Source organism: Peromyscus maniculatus, chromosome 7 (assembly GCF_049852395.1).
Source record: "Peromyscus maniculatus bairdii isolate BWxNUB_F1_BW_parent chromosome 7, HU_Pman_BW_mat_3.1, whole genome shotgun sequence".
Lineage (NCBI taxonomy): Eukaryota > Metazoa > Chordata > Mammalia > Rodentia > Cricetidae > Peromyscus > Peromyscus maniculatus.
In genome coordinates, this window is record NC_134858.1 from 94,545,674 (window position 1) to 94,564,005 (window position 18,332).

Genomic DNA, 18,332 nt, shown 5'->3' on the forward strand with positions numbered 1-18,332 from the left:
TGGTGGAATAAGAGAAGCCACACCAATGAGGCTTAGGAACTGAAACAAGACAGCTGTACCCAAACTGGAGGATGGGACAGAGACTTAGACCCTAGGAGCTGGGAGAGGGAGGTCTTAGGCAGTTACTGGCTACCTGGTCTAGCTCCTGTGCCAAGAGGAGAAAGTGACTTACCCAAGGTCACTGTTACAAATGAGGAAGCCTGGGCTTCTTCACCCAATGCCGAGGTTGTGCTTCGGCAGGAAGCTAGCTGCCTTTAGCAACCACAATGATTGAAAGCTTTGGAGGCTGAGACTGCCAGCCATTAGGCAGGTTCCTAGGGCCTGCAGTCTGGGGATGCCTTTTCCTCCCCCACCTCCAGTCTTGAGGTGGGCAGACACGGTATGTTTCACATCTGCTCTGCCAGCCACAAGAACCTGTTCTTTCACTTCCCCTCCCCCACTCCCTGCTGAGCTTCTAAGGTCTTATAGTCAATGTCTCCACTGGGGACAGAGACACCAGTCTGACACTGCCCTGGAGTCTGGTGTGATGTGGCACATTGGTGGCTAATGCTGCTGAATGAGTCCTGTACTGGTCCTGACCCAGACCCCTTCCTGTTCCTAACTGCTAACCTGCTTCCAGTCCCAGCGGAGCCCAGCCCAGCTGCCCCTCACTCCGCGGCGGTCTGCGCTGCTCCCTGGTAGCCACATGCATTCAGCTCCCTGGTAGCCACATGCATTCAGCCCCAGCTCCAGGTCTGCTTGCCCTGGCCAGCCGTGGTCACCTTGACGATCTAAGCTCCAGCCTCAGGGGGTATGGCCGTCTTTCCAGAACCTGGGGACAGAGCGTCTTCTTCCAGATCAGGTCTCTGAAACATCTCTGGGGGTTGGGGCTCAAAGCGGGACTGTGGACAGCTGAGGGAAAATGTGTATGGAGAGGCAGGCACTCCCAGGTGTGATGACTGTGGATCTCAGGACAGACCGGCCAGGTTGACGGTGCTGTCTCCACACCCCTGACAGAACACTTTACACACAGCTCAAGGACAGAATGACAAACTTTATTAGAAATGTCCCTTGCTTGTAGGTCACATTCACATTAAAGTGGAGGCTGCGCGCTGTCTGGCTCTGGTATCCCATGCTGTGACGATTTCCAGTTAAAAAATGAGCCTGGGTGGCGAGTATCTGGAACACACCAAAGGGTGTTGCTGAAGGGTGCTGCTGGCGGTGGCGGTGGCGGCAACATTCTGTGGGAGGATGGGTCTCCGGGCCTCAGACTGTGTGTCACACCCACCCTTCCTTTCCCAAGGCCACACCGCGGGGCCCCAGCTGATAAATAAACAGCATGTCACACACATATTGGAAACGAGAAACGAACTGTGGAAGTCTCCTAAAGTGAAAAAATAATTTGCTCAAAGAAAGCTCTGTGACAGCCAGGCTTCACCCTGAATGATGGCGGCCAGAGCCCTGGACACTCATGGTGTCTCGGACTTGGTGTCCCGAGGCCCCCATCCTCCTTAGCACCTTTGGGGGAAAGCCATCTTCACCACACTCCTCTTTCAAAATGCAAACGCTACCTAAAAAGCGATCATACCAAGAATGAGCTCTGTCCCCGGGGCAAGTCATCAGACTAATGTCCCTGAAGAGAGGGGTGGGGACAGCCAAAGGACTCGATCCACGGTGGAAGAGGGCAGGAAGGGGTGAGGAAGCCGGCTCAGGGAGGCAAGCCCAGGTTCTTTGCACTGCCGTGGTCCCTGGTGACTTGTCCCTCAAAGTGGTACTAAGTCTTAAAATGGAAGGATAATCTCCCTGCCCTGGCCAGGGGCCGGCAGAGAGGGGACCATCAAGGACTTGCCTCCCTCCCTCCGTCATTCATTATTCAGAAGCTATTTTCTCTCCACTGGCCAATTTTCCTGGGCCTGTCTGCAGTGGGGAACAGGACGCCGTCTCCTGTCAAATGTTTTATTCATTCTCTTGAGGAAGACATGGTCTCTACACTCTGGTTGACTAGGTGGCCTCCTGGTCCCGGTTGAGGGCGGCAATTTGGCCCTGGCAGCCGCAGTGGCAACAGGTATTCCTTTTCCAAGTCAGTGACACATCCCGATGCTCTGGAGCTGAGTGCCGTGTGACCAGATGCCAGCAGGCCTTCAGCACCGCTCACTGGTACTGCAGATAGTTTTTGAGAGACTGAGGCAGGGGCAGAGAGCCGATGTCTCGCAGGCGCTGTCTGCCCAAGGCTGAGCGGATGGATCTCCGGCACAGGTCCATCAGCGGCAGGGGTTCAGCTGCAAAGATAGCAAAGTGTGAGTGCCCACACCTCCTTACTCCGCCCAGGTTGCCCCCCCACCCCTACCCTTGGCCCTGACCTAGCTCAGGGCCCCCTGTTCCTAAAGAGCCAACCCTGCTTGCAGTAAGAAGTCCTCAGCAATGTTTATGAAAGGAGGATGATAGCTGGTCAGAATAGAAGATTTGGAATAACCAATGGCAAACAGGGGCATTAAAGGGTTAATAGTGGCATTCAACTTATCTATAGCAAGGATAAGTCCTGATGTTGAGTGTGTGACTCGAAAGTGTTTGATAGGGGTGTCCTTTTAGAAACAGAATAATTTGTCCCAGCTACTCAGGAGGCTGAGGCAGGAGGATCATTTGAGACCAGAAGTTCAAGGCCAGCCTGGGCAACACAGCCAGACCCTATCTCAAAACAAACAAGCCAACAGGTTAGATTCCACCGGCTTTTACAGTTCTTTCAAACCCTCACACTTTCCCTGCATTGTCTATGATGGGCAGCGGAAGGACACATTTTCTCACAGCACTCGGGTTCTAGAAAAATCCATGAGTTAAAATCCTCCAGGGGCCTGGAAGGCGGCTCAGGGGGTAAAAGTGCTTGCCACACATGCCTGATGACGTGATATTGATCCTCGGGAGCGACTTAAAAAGCCGGATGCAGCGGCAGTCATCTGTAAGACCAGGACTCCCACATCGAGATGGAAAACAGACGAGAGACCCCAACTCAACATGGTGGGGGGAGGGAACCCACTCTCCAAAGTCGCCCTCTGACCTTCACACGCACACCGTGGTGCACTTAACCTGACCCCGAAGAGTAAAATCCAGACCTCAGCCACAGCACCTCGGGATACAGGATAGTTTACTGAGTGACAGACTCACTGGGGGTACTCATACTAACATTTATCTCTCCCAGGTTCTGTGGGTAACTGTCGGGGTACAGAGACAACCAAGCCGGGGCAGAGCCAGCCCTGGGGTGAGCCTGTAGTCTGGGATTTTTAAGTTGTTGGGATTTTTGTTGTTGTTGTTTCTAATTTTGAATACATGGCGGTTTTACCTGCATATATATCTGTGTAGCACGTGTAAGCCTTGTGCCCACAGAGGCCAGAAGAGGGGGCTGGGTACATTGGAACTGGAGTTACAGATGGTTGTGAGCTACTATGTTTGGTGCTGGGAATTGAACCCAGGACCTCTGGAAGAGCAGCCAGTGCTCTCAACCTCTGAGCCATCTCTCCAGCCGCAGTAAGTGAATTATTCTGAAAGTGTTGTTATACATGAGAGAGCTCCTGAGTGCACAGGGACAGGACCGGCAGCTGCTGGAAAGCTCTGAGGACAGACCTCTGAATGGAATTCCAAGGGTAAGCAGGAGTGCTCTAGGCACACGAGGCTGGGCAGTATAGTAAGCAGGGACAACAAACAAGGACCAGGAAGATGGGGAAGCTGAGCAGAATAGGGCTGGCAGCTCACACAGGCCAGCGGAGAATGAGGAGGACAGTGGTTCCAGGTCACCTCATGGGGCTGACATGGGGCCGAGATGCTCTCATTGCAAATGAGTGTTCTTTTGGTAACGGAGCAGGTAGGATTTTTGAAGGCATTCTAAGGCATGGTTAAATCCTAAGTAACAAACACAAATATGTCAGCTGTATGGGAATGGTATCAGGAGGGATGGGGACAATAGCAGCTGGCGTTTCCAGGGAATTTCTGCTAGAGATGCAGTTCTAATGGGCCGCCATCAGAACCCAGTGGGACTCGCATGAGCGTCAGAGGCTACGTCCAAGGACACCTCTTGCTACCCTTCGGTGAGGCCAGACTCGGGCACTAGTAGCTTTACTTCCTCCTTATCTCTTGATCCTCATACAAAACGAGGCTAGTCAGGGGACTCTGGCCATGCATCCTGACCTGACCTGTCCCTCACAGGGTTCCCGCCTCCAACCCTCCCTGCCCCTTGTCCTTCACAGCACCAGTCTACACGGTGCCCTGCCCTGTCAATCAAGTCCCCGCTCTAATCCCTTGACCTTTCAACCCTGGCTGGTCGCTTAGCAGGGATTGTGAGGTATAAGATATGCATGTAGCTGCTTTCTCCTGAAGGATTAGTATGTGGCCATACACATACTAAGCTCTTGTGTGTGTGTGTGTGTGTGTGTGTGTGTGTGTGTGTGTGTGTGTGTGTGTGTGTGTTTCAATTCACGTGAACCCCTGGGGGGCAATAAATATTATTATTATCATCTCTATTTTAAGGAGGCAAAAGCTGAAACAGAGTGCACAAGCCCTCTACCTAAAGATGCTCAGCTGGTAAGTGCCAAAATCAGGAATCAAACTCACGGAACCAGAAGTGGGAACTTGCCTTCTATCTTACCCACATTTACCACACATCTGCTTGACCTATTGCTAGGCTGAGTGTATCTCACTGAGGTCCTAAAGCAGCCTTCTGAAGTCAATGCGGCTACTCATTCCTGTCTGAGAGAAGAGGAAACTGAGGCTGGGAGAGGAGAGACTTAACTAGAATGGCAAATCTTGCACGTGAGTGTCATACTGGCCCTCCCCAAACAATACTAAAAGAGGTGGACTCAAGGGGACAGTGAAGGTGACATCACCTGTCTTCTAGACTCCTGGCAGACGGTGCCATAGTCTCAGGCTCTTACTGTGCCCCCCCCATGGCCACTTTCCAGGTTACTGCTGCCCACCTCTCCCACATTACTGTAACAGTGCCACTTGGAAGCAGCCATGTTACTGCCGCTCACCAGTCAGTTGCCAAAATCAACCTCACCTGTTCACAGAATAGAAAACAAATCAGCTCTTGTGACGGAGGGGTCCCAAGTACACGTGACTGCAGGGATGAGCCTCTCAAGCAGAGTTTTAAGTGAAAGAAAAGTGTGTTGTGTGTGACTCCTGAAAACCCTGTAAGTCTAAAAGTAGCTGATGATGTCCAGGGTGTAGTGACCGGGGTGGTGGTGACGGTGGAGGGTTACTTTCAGGTTTGTGTTCGGCTCTCCTAGCCAGCTTGCCTTGATGCCAGCAGGCAGCAGCTTGAGATCTGGACACTTTCTCCACCTATGACTCTTCAAAAAGAAGTTAGATCTGAAATAAAGGAGCTACTCACTGAGTCAGGCCTTAGTCCCCTGGGGTAGCAGGCAGCGTAAACACACGTGTTGTGGGATGTGTTTCTGTATGCTATGAATATGTGTTGCTCTGGTTGGTTGATAAATGAAGCTGCATTGGCCTATGGCAGGGCAGGATGGAACCAGGCAGGAAAATCCAAGAGAGACAGTGAGAGAAGAACGGAGAGTGAGGCAGATGCTGCTAGCCACCCCCAGGAGAAGCAAGATGTAAAAGTGCCGGTAAGTCACAAGTCATGTGGCAAGGTATAGATTTATAGAAATGGGTTAACTTAAGATATAAGAGCTAGCTACCAAAAGCCTGCCATGGCCATAGTTTGAAATAACATAAGCCTCTGTGTGTTTATTTGGGTCTGAACGGCTGTGGGACCAGGCAGGACAAAGAAAAACTTCCAGCTACACATATGCCAAGCTGGAAAAGATAAAAGGGGTGAGCTTGGAAGCCCAGCTCACACTCAGCCCTGCCAGCCAGAGGCAGCTGGCTCCTCTTCTCCCAGCCCCACATTTCTCATCAGTAAAACGGGACAGGATGATCACATCACATCATGGACTATATGGTGATGATCCATGCCATAGCCTACCCTTTGCCTTAGCACGGTCCTTGCTGAAACACACCTTCAAGCCATCAGCTCAAGAGGTAGCTTTGGAAACAGTCACATGGTTGCTTGCACAGCATCCTTGAAAGCTGAACGTAAGAAGACCTGGGTGCTATTTATTTTTTCATAACGGAAATGAGGAGATACACAGGTGTCATGCCTGCGTGTGGGCTTGTGTACCACTTGTACTACTGGTGCCCGTGGAGGCCAGAAGGCACTGGGTACCCTGGAACTGGAGTTACAGACAACTGTGAGCCACCATGTGGGTGCTGGGATTTGAACCCAGGTCCTCTGGAAGAGCAGTCCGTGCTCTTAATTGCTGAGCCATCTCTCCATCCCCATCCGCTAGTATTATTCAAATGTGAGGATGCTGGGGGACAAGAGTAAGCTCTAGAGGGCAGCCTGGGCTCCATGTTGGTGCCCTTCCCAGCTGAAATGGCAGAAAAGATGCGCACATGTTCCCTGTGTGTGTCTGAAGGACACCACATCAGAGCTGGAAACTAAGAGAGAGGCAGTGGCCGGCTCGTCAGCTGGGCCGACTCTAGGAAGACAGTAGAGAATGTGACAGGGTGGAGAGGACAAGAAGAAAACCCGATGGCACTGTCCACTAAGGGTGGAGGGAGGTTCAGAGAAGCCACAAGCTCCGCAGACCACACATCTTGAGAATCCACGGGGAGCTGTAGCCCAGCACTTGGGGCAATGGTGCTCCCAACCCTGCCCCAGCAGAAGCCTGAGCCTGCTGTCTGTCTCAAGGGAAGACAGCGCTGCTCAGTGTGCAGGGTCAGCTGAATGGAGGAGCATGAGCAGACCCTTCACGGTGGATGGAGGAAAGGAAGGCCATTTCTATGCAGGGAAGAACCCAAGGGCCTGGGCTCCGCCCCCAGAGTGGCAGAGCAGCCTCGGTTTTCTCCCCCCAGCTCTGGTGTCACTGTCAGAGCAGCAGGTGGCCTGGTATGACAGCCTAGGTGCCTTGACATGGGTTCCGTTTGGCAGGATGGAACCCACACTTGATTCCTGGAGGTGGGAGGCTTGACAGTACCACATCAGCTTAGGTTTCAGGGGAACAAATGCACAGGACGGAGTAAGGCGGGGAATACCTGGGAGAGAAATGTGGGGTGGGCCTTGGAGACCAGGGTTGTGGTCACCAAGCCTCTAACAGAGAAGAGGCAGATATCCGAAGCAGGCCCCAGGGACAAGCTGGCTTGAGGCGGCATTCATCAAAGGTGAGGCTGCTCAGAGGACACACTCAGCTTTCCACCCAAGGAAAATGTTAGCCACTGGTCTACAGTAGCATCCACAGAGGAGCAGGGATCTGTCTGCAGACCTGACCGTGCACCCCAGCTCCTATCTGCACACTGAACCCTGTACCCCAGGCCTCCCATCAGCAGACCCAACCCTGTACCCCAGGCTCCCATCAGCAGACCCAACCCTGTACCCCAGGCCTCCCATCAGCAGACCTGACCCTGTACCCCAGGCTCCCATCTGCAGACCCGACCCTGTACCCCAGGCCTTTGTCCACAGGCCTTCTCTGCCTCCTGGCCAGGCTCTTGGGTGTTTGTCCATGCTGGCTTTGCCGCATACCCAGCCCTGGTGGAGTCAGATGCCGGCTAGCTACTGAGCCTTTGCCAGCTCGAAGGAAGAATGAACCGCTCTGGGGGCTCTGGGGACTGCAGCCATACCCTGCTGCTGGCTGTGAGCTTAGCTCTCTCTGATGGGCCTTTGCAATAAGCAGACCTGTGTGTTTGGGTTGGGGCGGGGAGAGATAGGGAGGAACGCCTCATTGCTTGTCTAGCCTCAGGGAGCTGGGCTGGGTATAGAGGCCGATACTAGAGGCAAACCCCAGTTTAGCCTGACCTTGGCTCACAGACAAAGACAGACTCTTTCTACAGCCAACTTGAAATGTCTCCAATAACAAAAAGTGCCATATATAACCCGTGAAGAGACAGAAAAAGCAGTTCTTGAAATGAAGAAAAATTCTAAACACACATATTTTCCCTTCTACCTTTCTATTTCTAAATTCTGATCATAATGATCAATGCTGGCATTTCTGATGCTTGAGATGTTTCTGTCTTGAGAGGAATGATGTCACATGTCTGTGGACGCTATCAGAATCTAAGGGAAGTCACCTTTGCCAAGTGGATCCCTGACCCACACCTTCAGACATGCTCTCCATGTTCTTGTCTTTGAATGGCGCCCACTCCTATGCCCCTTCCCACCCACTCTCTAAGCACCTGGGTTCTCTGTTAGCCTCTGTGTTCACTCTGAGCCCTTCCGTCTCTTCCTGACTCCACCATGAAGCAGGCTCAGGTGTCCTTCTACTCTCTCAAACAGCTCCAACCTCCTCCCTGACTGACCTCCTCAAGTCAGTCCTCAGCAAGGCCAGGGTCATTATGGTGACCCAAGAATTCAGAGACAAAACTCATTTGAAGAACTTTGCCCTACCCTCAGACCTTGTCCTAAGTAGGAGGTTGAGGGAAGGGGAATCCGTGGTCCCTGTCCCAGGCTCCCAGCAAGTCCTGAGCTCTTGAGTCGCTATCAAATCTCCTCCCCTGGGGACTGTGGCTCCCAAAGGAATGGGTGTCATCCCTGCTGCTCAGTCCTTCCTGGAAATGACAAGGTCAATGGGATGGAGAGGCCCAGGTTCTGGGAGACAGAAGCAGCTGAAGTGAGCCCTCCTCTCTACAAAAGGCACTGAATCCCTTCGAGGCAGGGAATGAGTACTAATAATAGAAGGGAGTCCTTTCCTGGGAGATGCTCAGTGGGGAAAGCACGTGACACACAAGAGGTAGGACCTGGGTCCAGATGTGCAGAACCCATGTAAAGCTGGATGTGGGAGGCTGCATCTGCCATCCCAGCACTCCTACTGGGAAGTGGACACAGAAAGATGGCCAGAAGCTCACAGGCTCGTTAGAGATCCTGTCTCAAACAAGATGGAACATATACACATACAGAGGTGGGGGGAGAAGAGGGCAGGTGTGAAGGAGATAGAGACAGAAAGAGAGACACACAAAGAGAGATAGAGATAGAGACAAGATAGATAGATAGATAGATAGATAGATAGATAGATAGATAGATAGATAGATAGATAGAGTGTAGCCCCTTTCATCCAGCCTTAAGCTGGCTGAGGAGCCTCTGGCAGAGAGCCCTTCCTTCCCTGACAAGCAGAATGGTACTGTACTGTGTTAGGCCAGTTCTACAAACCAATACAGGGATGATCCTGACTCAGATGAAACAGTTAAACGTGGGTCCTGCCTCAGGGAGCGGCCAGACTTTCCACTAAATGGCAGGTTAGTCAATGAATCCAGGGTGGTCCTGGTTCGGGAAGAGACAAATAGGCCAACTATCTTGTAGGTGTGTACATGAATGCTGAAAATCAGTAAGGGAAAAAGAGACAGGAATAGGTACAGAGGCACTTGGTTGTCAATGTTCTGGTCTTCCGGATGGGTGGTGGATTCAGGCCGTGTGCATTAAATCTCAAACAAGTTAAGAAACAAATAAATAAGCAAGTTAGAACAAAAGAGAGCTGGGCAGGGGACTGGTGATGACTGTGTCGTTAGTAAGGTCACAGCTAAGTGGTGGACACGGCCCTACCGCTATCAGAAGTTGTTAAAAATAGAGATGAGACAAGAGCAAAATCACCGAAGAGAATTGGAGTCCCAGTCTAACTCAAACAAGAGCTTGGCCAGGAGATGAATGACAGCTAATTCTAGCTAATGAGTAATAATGAAGTCACTGCCCAGAACTCAGCGCTGCCTCAGAGAGGCGTTACTACAATGGAGAGACAGCCCTGACCTGGAGTCCAAGACCTAAGTTCAGGTCTGCCTTGATAAAACCGGCTGCTTTTGTTTGGTAAATCAGGGAGATTCCCTGCTTTAGGAGAACGAGTGGGAGGATTAGGTATGGGACAGAGTTCTTAGGGAAGGTCCTGGCCTTGGTGGCACTCAACCAGTGACAGCTACTATTAATATTCCAGAGCAGCCGGTGTCCTTGGGAACAAAGAGAAAATGAGGCAACTGATGTAGAAGGTAGGCTATGCCTGTGTTGAGAACCAGAGACGACTCTAAACACGTCTGAGCAGGGCCAGGGCAGCTAATGTGCGGGAGACCCAGGACTCAGCAGCCCTGAGACGGGAGACTCCTGCCCTATCCACCAGCCTGTGGGGGTTTAGGATCCACCTTCCAGTTTTTCCATCCGATACAGAAGCACGGAGAAGCCCTGACTGTTGGCATCTTCAGGGCCATTGGGTGGATTCTCGAACTCAGTTTCTGGCCACAGTTACAATGGAAAGAGCTGTGCTAGGACTCACCCAGCACTTCCCATGTTACGGAACATTCTAGTGTTTTCTGTTCCTCGATGTTTTTGCACTCTCACAACCCAATGAGGCAGTTGTTTACGCATGCCCATCTACAGGTGTGAGGAGACTGAGGCAGAGAGGGGCCGTGTAACTAGCTCAAGGCCGCAGCTGAGGGATGACAGTGGGATTGGCACTCAGGGCCTGATCTGGGATGTGTGTGTGTGTGTGTGTGTGCGTGTGCGTGTGTGTGTGTGTGTGTGTGTGTGTGTGTGTGTGTAGTGTTGTAGTGTTGTGTGTAAGTACAGCCTGCCTACCAGCTCTGAGGAGTCTGCTAACTGGTCAAGAGACTCCTCTGTCTTGCCTCTTCAACACCGCTTCATGCGGTGACATCATCTGGTGTGTTGTGGACCCCGACCCAGGCAAGCCCAGCCACAGGCTGGCAGGGCAGCTGGGAGTTTGGGCCCCAGTAAAGGATTTTGCCCAGTGTTAGACAGTCCAATGGGTCCAGTTTGCCACATGGGATTTGGACGCCATCTGTGGCACTGTTTCCGCCTGGAGACCCAGCGACCACAAGCGCCACCTTTAGTCTTCCTCCTGGAAGCAGCCTGGGTGCTGCTGCTCCCAGCCACTAGGCTAGCTGGCCCTGCCGCCCTCTGTTTTCAAATAGCCAAGGTCAGACAAACTTCCTTCCACTCGGGAAACGTTGCCATGTTAGCCTCTTACTAATCAGCCTAAGCCCCGGGGGCTTAATACGAAGGCCTCCTAATGGATTCGCTGTGTTTATTTGACCTTTCCAAGTGTGAACTCAGAAACGGGCCCAGAGGAGACGGAGAGGTTTGTTTCCCTTACGTTCTGCAGAAGTGATGAGTAAATTGAATTCCTGGATACAGGCCGCCTCATTCTCTCACCCTCCTTCCCTCCCCAGCCAAAGGATTCAATTAGGCTCAGGAGGAGCCGGTATTTATGGGATAGATAGCTCCAGAGGAGAAAGCAGGGTCTGCTCAGAAGCGGTGAAGTCTGTGCGTAAGTGTATGCGTCTCACAAGCACCATGATGCGGAACAGGAATCACCAAATTTGGAAGCGCTGACTCTGTTTCCCTTTTCTGGCTTCAAGGCAAGTGATGTCCTGTGTTACTAATTTTAAAAATGTTAATGCCCAGTGCATGGACGGGAACAAACCCCAGTGGCACAAACACTGTAGACTGGAGCTGCAAAGCTTCCACCCTCTGGGGCCCGGGATCCTCTAAGTGCACCCCGAAGAGCAGGTGTGGAGAGCAGCAGCCGGCCCAGCAGACCAGGAGCAGACACCAGGGGACCAGCGCTGGGCTCCAAGCAGGACCGTGGGTCCCCTGTTACCACCAGGTTCCTTCCACATGGAGGTAAGGACTTTCAAAGAGAGGGGTCATGTGATTTCCAGGCTTACCCAGTCTTAGAGGGGGCAGACAGAGAGCTTTCAGGCTCTGGGACCTGAACTCTACAAGACACCACTCAATGCCGAGAAAGATGATATATTTGATGTAAAATGCCTGCAACATCTGTTTTCCCATAGTCCCAAACATCTTATTTCTTATTTTACTACAGACTAGGTATGGCAGACATTAAGGGTTTATGAGCCAAAATGTATTGGCAGGAAAAAAAAATTGACAGAGAAAATCAACTTTTTTTAAAAAAATGTACTAATTAGGTAGTGGCAAAACCAGTTTCCCAAAGTTACACAGAATCCCATTGAACATTGGTTAATCGTTGCCCAGGGCCTGCAGCAGCTGCCCTTGAACCCCGCCAGCATACCACCTGGCCTGCCTTGCCTTATATTCTGCCTCTTCCTGGGTCCCACAGCTGTCCCTGACCCAGTACCACAGTCCTGCCTGACCACTCAGAGGACTGAGGGGAACAGAACCTGGCACCTCCTAAACCCATGCAGGGTCACTGCCAGGATGCTCAGGTGCGTGGGCGGAGGACACATCTGGGAATTGAGTCGCACAGTTCAGTGGTGAGAGACAGGGATACCGGCTGTACCAGAAACTCAGAGAGGAATACGGCAGGAGTCAGCTCCTCCAGCACATCTGCCGCAGCAGGGACCACTTTAACCCTCTAGAAATGAACTTTTCTACTCCTCACACACCTTAGCATCTTCAGTTCAGGTAGGGAAGGTCCTGTCTTGCCTCCACACCCAAGGAACCTCTGGGCTGCAGAGGAGTCCCTGGGGATAGCCATCCAGGAGGAAGTCTTAGCCCAGGTCCTGGTGGCCACACCCTGTGGAAGTTCTGGACTATGATTCTCCACCAGTGGAAAGCCTGGTGAGTCTCTTCTTCCAAGGGAGAAAAAGAAAGCCTTCTTGACAATTTTAAGAGTCCAGAGCAGTGGACTAAGCACTAAGCACTAAGCACAGTGGACTAAGCACTAAGGAGGAAGTGGCTTTGGACGGTAGAGTCCTAAGTTCCCACCCTAAGGAAGGACCCCAAGGTCTTCCAAGGAACAAGACGTTGGCTCTGCCTTGCCAGCTCCACGATGTGAGAAGTGAATGGAGGCAGAGCTGAAGACTTGCCGATGGGAAGACCACACTCGCGGTTTAGGTTTAATCAGTGTGAGAACACCGCAGTACTTATCCTTACAAAGCACTGTCTTTTTCCAAGGTCCTTTATAAACACTCCGTTTACTGCGGGAGTGAATCATTCCAAAAACTCACTCAAGGAATAATGAGGCCCCAAAGAACCTCTCTACCCGAGGAAGGGACACTCAGGAAACCGGGAGAGCTGCTGACTCGAGTTTGCAGGCATCCACAGGCCTCTGCTTTGGTGCAGTTCCCACAGCAATCTCCTACAGCCGCTGCTCCTTCCAGGCTCATCGGCTCAGCCGGGGAGTCAAGGAGAACCACGTTTTGAGCATTCACCGTGCAAGGGACACTATGTTCAGAAACTCTGACACAGCATTTTCCTTAATCTTCTTGTTACAGAGAAGTTGTGTCAAGACCGAAGTGAATACCACATACAAACCTCCAAAATAGCACAGGTAATAGATGTCTGCTGACTTTCCTGGTCCCAGACTCAGTTCCTCCAGTCATAGGAAACTATTTAACTTGCTTTGTTTTAATGGGTAGACCGCGTTAACCCATCAAGTGCTAATGGAAAGGACTTGAAATAATCACAAAGATGCTGATGTTTCTTTAACATATTCAAGCATATACGTCTCTCATTCCACCCTGGCTTTGATGGGGTAATCTGAGGAGAGGTGGTGGAGACCGGAAATAGAATTCTGGCCCTAAGAGGGACAGCCTCCTGAGAACTGATTCCCGATAGACCTGTGACAGGGCAGAACAAATATTCCCCAAAGGCTGCACTGCAGAGGGCCAGGAAGGTTGGGGAGTTTACTGACAGCCGGTAGCCAAAAAGGAGGTGCTTCCCCTCAAGCGGGGAGATGAGGGAGTGAGGTTGGGGGAGGAGCCTCTGTGATGCAAATGTTCGATGCCACGGGAGCTTGCATTAAGACCCCATTTAGCAACACCGATTAAGGAGCTATAAATAGCACCCGGCTTGTCTCGGAGGCCATAAAACCCACTTCCTTGCATTGCTCCCAGCCTTCAGCCTGCTCTGCTTAATTGAGGCTCAAAATAAAATACCTGGAAGGCCACTTTCTGACAGGGCGCCCTTGTTGTCATAGTGACCAGTCATCGGGACCAAGATGAGCTCAGGCTCGATGAAGGGCTGCTGGGGCTTGGGGGTGGGGCGGCAGAAGAGGGGGAGGAAAGGGTTTTTTTTAAAAAAAAAATCACCAAGGAAGCCTGAAATAACAACTCTACGATGGAAACTGTTGAGACATCAGACTACTGCCTGTAATGCTTACAAAACCCAGCAGCCTCACCTTTGCCAATTCATGGCTTGACACACTGTGCTCAAGGAGGCCGGACATGGACCTGCCAGGCCTTTGAGGGGAGTTTGAGTTCTGGCTAAGTCCTTGAATTGCCAGGTGACCTTGGGTGCCTGTCCCACCAGCTCCACACCTCCTGCTGTACAAGAGTGACCTTCCGGTACAAAGGAGAGGCCGAGTGAGGTCTGCGAGTTCCTGAGGCACAGTTCAGGCTCCTAAACGGAAGGAACCGCTGCGGGCAAAAGACAGCAGGCAGTCTCCGGGTGCTGAGTCACTTCCAAGGTGCACATCGGGGTGTGCTGTGGACCCCGCTGCCTGTGTCTTTCAGAAATACCTGAGAGGAATTTTCAAGACTCCAGCTGCCTCAGTGGTCTCTGGGGAGGGTGGCTGGACACAGACGTGGGCAGACTTACCACAGTCGTGTTTTAATTAAACCTTATGGGTGCAGTTAAATAAGGAATTTTTTGTTTGTTTGTTTTTGTTTTTCGAGACAGGGTTTCCCTGTGTAGTTTTGGTGCCTGTCCTGGATCTCGCTCTGTAGCCCAGGCTGGCCTCGAACTCACAGAGATCAGCCTGGCTGTGCCTCCCGAGTACTGGGATTAAAAGGTGTGTGCTACCACTGCCTGGCCTTAAATAAGGAAAATTTTAAAAATTAAAAAAAGCCAAACAAAATCAAAACCCCAGCCGATTCCAGATTCCCAGGTTTCGGTGAGTAGAGTCGGTTACATTAGCAAGCTTGGCTTCTCTGAACTCCGGAGAGGTCTTGCTGGGCTCTCCCTCCCACTAGGCGCCCTTGCTCAGATCTCTTGCACTCTGCAGTGTCTCTTTAAAGCCTCTACGCCTTTGTAGGCCTCTGAGCCTCTGCACACTCTGACCCCTCCTCTGAGATGCCTTTCACGGCTTTCCCCACCTAGCAATCTCGCTAATGCTCACTCCGATACTCCTGCTGTGTGCCCCTCCACAATCCCCTCTCCCTCCTGGGCCCAAACGGCCATTCTCTCCCCACTGTACTTCCTACCCCTTATTAATGCTCAGCTGACCAGTCCTAATTTGGTGGCTGCCCCAGTGATCTGGAGACACTTTGAGGCGGTCGTCGGTGTGAGTATTAGTGGCCTCTGGACAGAAAGCTGCTCTCTACCATCCTCTGCACAGACAGGCCATTGTTCAGTTGGTTTTCTTGTCAACTGTCCACCCAAACCCCGGGGTTCCTGCACTCATCTGACCTCTGGCCTCATTGGCACGCCAGGCTAGTTGATTATTAACATCTGGAGCAAAGCGCAGGGAAGAAGGGATACCCCCTCAGCAGGAAATCAACCCAGTGGATGCATGTGTGGGCTTCTCACTGCTCTGCCAGCGGGGGGCTAGCTCCCTCTGTAGACTGCCCATGGAAAGGTGGTGGGTTCGCTTTGTGAATTCTAGGTATCTCTCCATCTAGTCAGGTTGACCATCCCGATCACAGGACGCGAAGTGATCTGAGGGGCCTAGGGTCAGAGGACAGCAGAGGACCAGCCCAAGTGCACTGTAAGAGGAGGAAGTGTGACTTTTAGGAAGGGCTTGGGGACCCATGAAAACCCTCCACTGCCTTCATCCCTGGTGCCTCAAAACCCATCTGAGCATTCTTCTCTAGGTTCACTGCAACATGTTTAAAGGAAGACTCCAGAAAGATCAGTCTTCAAAGAGCTGTAGAACTAAGGATCTGCCACCCGGGAAGCTGATGGGGTAGGGTAGGCCCTCTCTGCTACCGTGCCTGGGGGCACAACACTGGCTGGAACGCTGGGCTCCCACTTTCAACGTGGGGTCTCTCTCAGTGGCCCAAGGCTGATGTCTAGCTGTCTTTGGTCTTATTTTCATTCCCTGTTGAGCAAAAGTAGAGACACCAGGGGGCAATGAGGAGTTACCTTGTGGAGTGGGGAATTCTGAGTGGACATCGTGGATTTGCTTTCATGCAAATGCATTAGCTCAAAAGGTAATTAGAATTTATAGCTACGATCAATTTGATTATCACTTCAGTAGCAAACCACTGAATTATAATTGGGACTACGAACATGGTCTCTTCATCACTAATCCTCCTCTCCTGCTTTGGTGCTGGGGACCAAACCTAGGCAACTGCACATGCTAGGCACCAAGCTGCATTCCCAGTCCCTGCCTGGTGTCCCTCTTTCTGACCCTGCCAATGAGTGACCAGACTCTGCCAGATACTAGCTGTGTGTCTGTGGGCGCCATGGGCCCTGGCCCCCGACTGTGAGTGGCTGCAGCCTTGCTTGCTGACCTTTACCAGTTGTCCTCCCTATTCAGATTCCCTGCCGGTGTCCTTCTCACCTTAGGATCACCGGAGAGCTTACCGGAGGTTCTTTGTTCCTACATCCTGCTTGTGGTGTAAACAACTTAGATGTAAGAATGTAGAACATTGGGTCTAGAATGTAGACCATTGGTAGCGAACTTCTGCCCTCAGGGGATCCTCCATTTGTGTTGTAAGCCTGTATTTAAGGTTTCTTCCCTCTTTCAATAAATGGCATTCAACATTCAGTCATGGCGAATGACTCGCTGTCTCTTGTCTCTATTTTTAATCCGCAGCCCTTCGCTTGGACATGGTGAACGGGTATCGGTAATGCGGGCGTTACCGCTACATGTGTCCTTGGCAAGTCAGTTATCTCTGAGCTCAAAGTACACATCTGTCACCACAGACGCCACACACTCCGCACAGGGTTCTCAGGAAGCATCAGGAGGTGTCCAGTAAACCTCAGAAGAATTCATGCAACGACGTGCCTAGTGAACTACTCGGCACGATATTGGAAGCAGCCAACAGATGACAGGTAAAGGTAAAAAGGGAACAGACCTTACCAAGAGAATGATAGGCCACAGGCAGTAAGAAAGAGGACTTTACAGGAGATGATGGGACTCCCTGGGAGGCCAGAAATCACAGTGCATGGGTGGCTGGCCACAGACTCACTGCAGGGGACTAATCCTTTTCAATTTCAGGTTAAAACACGCCCTCCCTGCTGGGTATTTTTTTGTGTCAAAGCCCTTCTAGAAGGCTCTCTACCTTGTGGCAAAATTTGCAGGAGCATTCCCACTCAGCCCTCTGTGGACCTCGTTAAGGGACCTCATCCATGGGAAAGCAGGCCTTGACAATATGACGCTAAAGTCTGCAGTTCCGCACTGGATGTCGCCTCCAGCCTCGTGGCCTCATTCTCTGTGCTCCACCAGCCAGCTTGGACCGCAGTGTCCCTCCAGGGGTAGAATCATGAGTCTGCCCTTCCCCCTAGAGCCACAAGGCCTGGTCAAGGGGCGCAGAATTCTCTGCAAGGGAGCGTTGGTTCACTTCAGACCTCCTCAACTGTAGCAGTACAAATTATGTGACGCTTTATTTTCCCCAGCTTGCAGGGGTAGAGCTAGCACCTCATAAAGTGACACGGAAATATGTGGCTGGTTTCGTAAACCAGGGCTACAAAGGCTCACTTGTGCTGGGCCAGCCACGCAGCCTGTGCTGGCTCCAAAGATGCTTCCCAGGCCTGCCCAGGTCTGGGCAGTGAGGTCCACAGACAGCATGGCCCGCCCGACACCGGCCACCTGTATGCAGGCCACGGGACCTGGCAGCCCTCAAGCCTGCCACGCCATCTCCTCTAAGGGACCTGCGGAACCTCAGCTGCCAAAAGCAACAGCCACCAGGGCCGGGCAGAGGGATCCTTGGGCTGTGCTTGGGAGGCCTCAAAGGAGCTTCGGTGGCTGGTCAGAGGGAGCCACCCGGGAGCTGTCCACAGAGTGGCAGTGTCCGGGTCACTCGAGCCAGCTCGAGCAGGCTCCCCTCAAAGAATCCACCCACAACTTCCCTCCTGCCAGACTCCTATATTCCTTCCTCTCCCCCAAGAAGTGAAGGCTGTCTGGCCTCACAGCCATTGCTCCCGCCTGGCATGCCTAGAACATCTTGCCTCTGGACCATTCTTGCCTGTACGTACCAGCTCCGTACAAGGCCCACCCCTGTAACTCTGCACCCACAGGGACTGATCTCACCCACAAGCTGACGGCCCTCACTGCCTGTACCCCTCATTCAGCAGCTATTCATCCCCTTCTGGGTGAGGCTTATTATTTAATGCCAGGATTATTTATTTCATTGACACCTCGCTTTCTTAAAACTGCTGGAGAAAGAGCCCTTTCAACATGGGTGAATTTTCCTGACCAGCTCTCATTTTAAGTGAACAGTGTATT

At 51.9% G+C, this 18,332-nt stretch overlaps 1 protein-coding gene across 1 annotated transcript in view; it reads right to left on the bottom strand.

Annotated features, from left to right (window-relative positions):
- Positions 1-1,013: 1,013 nt before the first annotated feature.
- Spsb4 (splA/ryanodine receptor domain and SOCS box containing 4) overlaps positions 1,014-18,332 on the bottom strand; it is a 74,869-nt gene continuing 57,550 nt past the window's right edge. Inside the window, exon 3 of the mRNA XM_006975159.4 lies at positions 1,014-2,258. Within this exon, the coding sequence (XP_006975221.1) occupies positions 2,131-2,258 (128 nt within the window). The 3' untranslated portion in view covers positions 1,014-2,130. The remainder of the gene's footprint in view (positions 2,259-18,332) is intronic.